Source organism: Anarrhichthys ocellatus, unplaced genomic scaffold, assembly GCF_004355925.1.
Source record: "Anarrhichthys ocellatus isolate YVR2014 unplaced genomic scaffold, GSC_Weel_1.0 scaffold14, whole genome shotgun sequence".
NCBI classification, from domain to species: Eukaryota; Metazoa; Chordata; class Actinopteri; order Perciformes; family Anarhichadidae; genus Anarrhichthys; species Anarrhichthys ocellatus.
Window position 1 is genome coordinate 7,363,976 of NW_022280044.1, and position 803 is coordinate 7,364,778.

At 41.6% G+C, this 803-nt stretch overlaps 1 protein-coding gene across 1 annotated transcript in view; it reads left to right on the forward strand.

Moving 5' to 3' along the window:
• Positions 1-212: 212 nt before the first annotated feature.
• The window catches only part of mfsd2ab (MFSD2 lysolipid transporter A, lysophospholipid b), a 13,943-nt gene continuing 13,352 nt past the window's right edge, over positions 213-803 (forward strand). Inside the window, exon 1 of the mRNA XM_031854143.1 lies at positions 213-433. Coding sequence (XP_031710003.1) covers positions 344-433 — 90 coding nt within the window. The 5' untranslated portion in view covers positions 213-343. The remainder of the gene's footprint in view (positions 434-803) is intronic.

Sequence of the window (803 nt, forward strand, 5' to 3'; positions counted from 1 at the left end):
GTTGCGTAACACGTTGTATATAGATATGCAAACATGTGACATTTTCACACGAAATCAAACGCTGATAAGGCAAACATTTAATACTGAGAAATTCAGATGGAACGTCTTGAGTGAGTTGGATTCCTTATCAATTGACGAGGCACGCCTTCAGAGGGGCGGGTTTAAATATGGGGTGGAATGGCAAGGGGGCGGGGAGCTCTAACAATTACTACTATACTCTTTCTGCCTCCGCATCTTCTTAGTTTCCACAGACTGTAGAACCACTGCGAACGTGTTTCCGTGAACCCACCTGTTTGATATTTCTACATTTCGTTTTCCTGTGAAGAGAACCAGCTGCTCTGCTATGGCTAAAGGAGAGGGAGGAGAACAATACTCCAACCCCAGTTTATTGAATAAACCAGTCAGCTCGGATGGAATCACGCTCGCCAGGAAGGTACGTTTCATTCATTCATTTATTTAAAAAAAAATGACGCTTTCTTATTTAACACACTAGACAGCACAACACCACGCAGTAAACGAAGAAGACGCTGATTTTTTTTTTTTTAATGAATGCAGCACACCGGGTTAAGCGACGTCGCGAGGGACTGAATCACTTCACGTTACTTGTTCCTAGGCGCGCCCCCCGCCGGTTGAGATATTTCTACACAACAGTTGGACTTAATATCATCTCATATGTGACTCGTCGAGTTATTGAGTGAATTAAATGATTGATAGCGATTAAAAATGTGAAAGAATATGATTCATTTTCAGTGAATTAATCAGTAATTTATTACTTTTAGCTTTCAACCGTGAGCGAACCATCC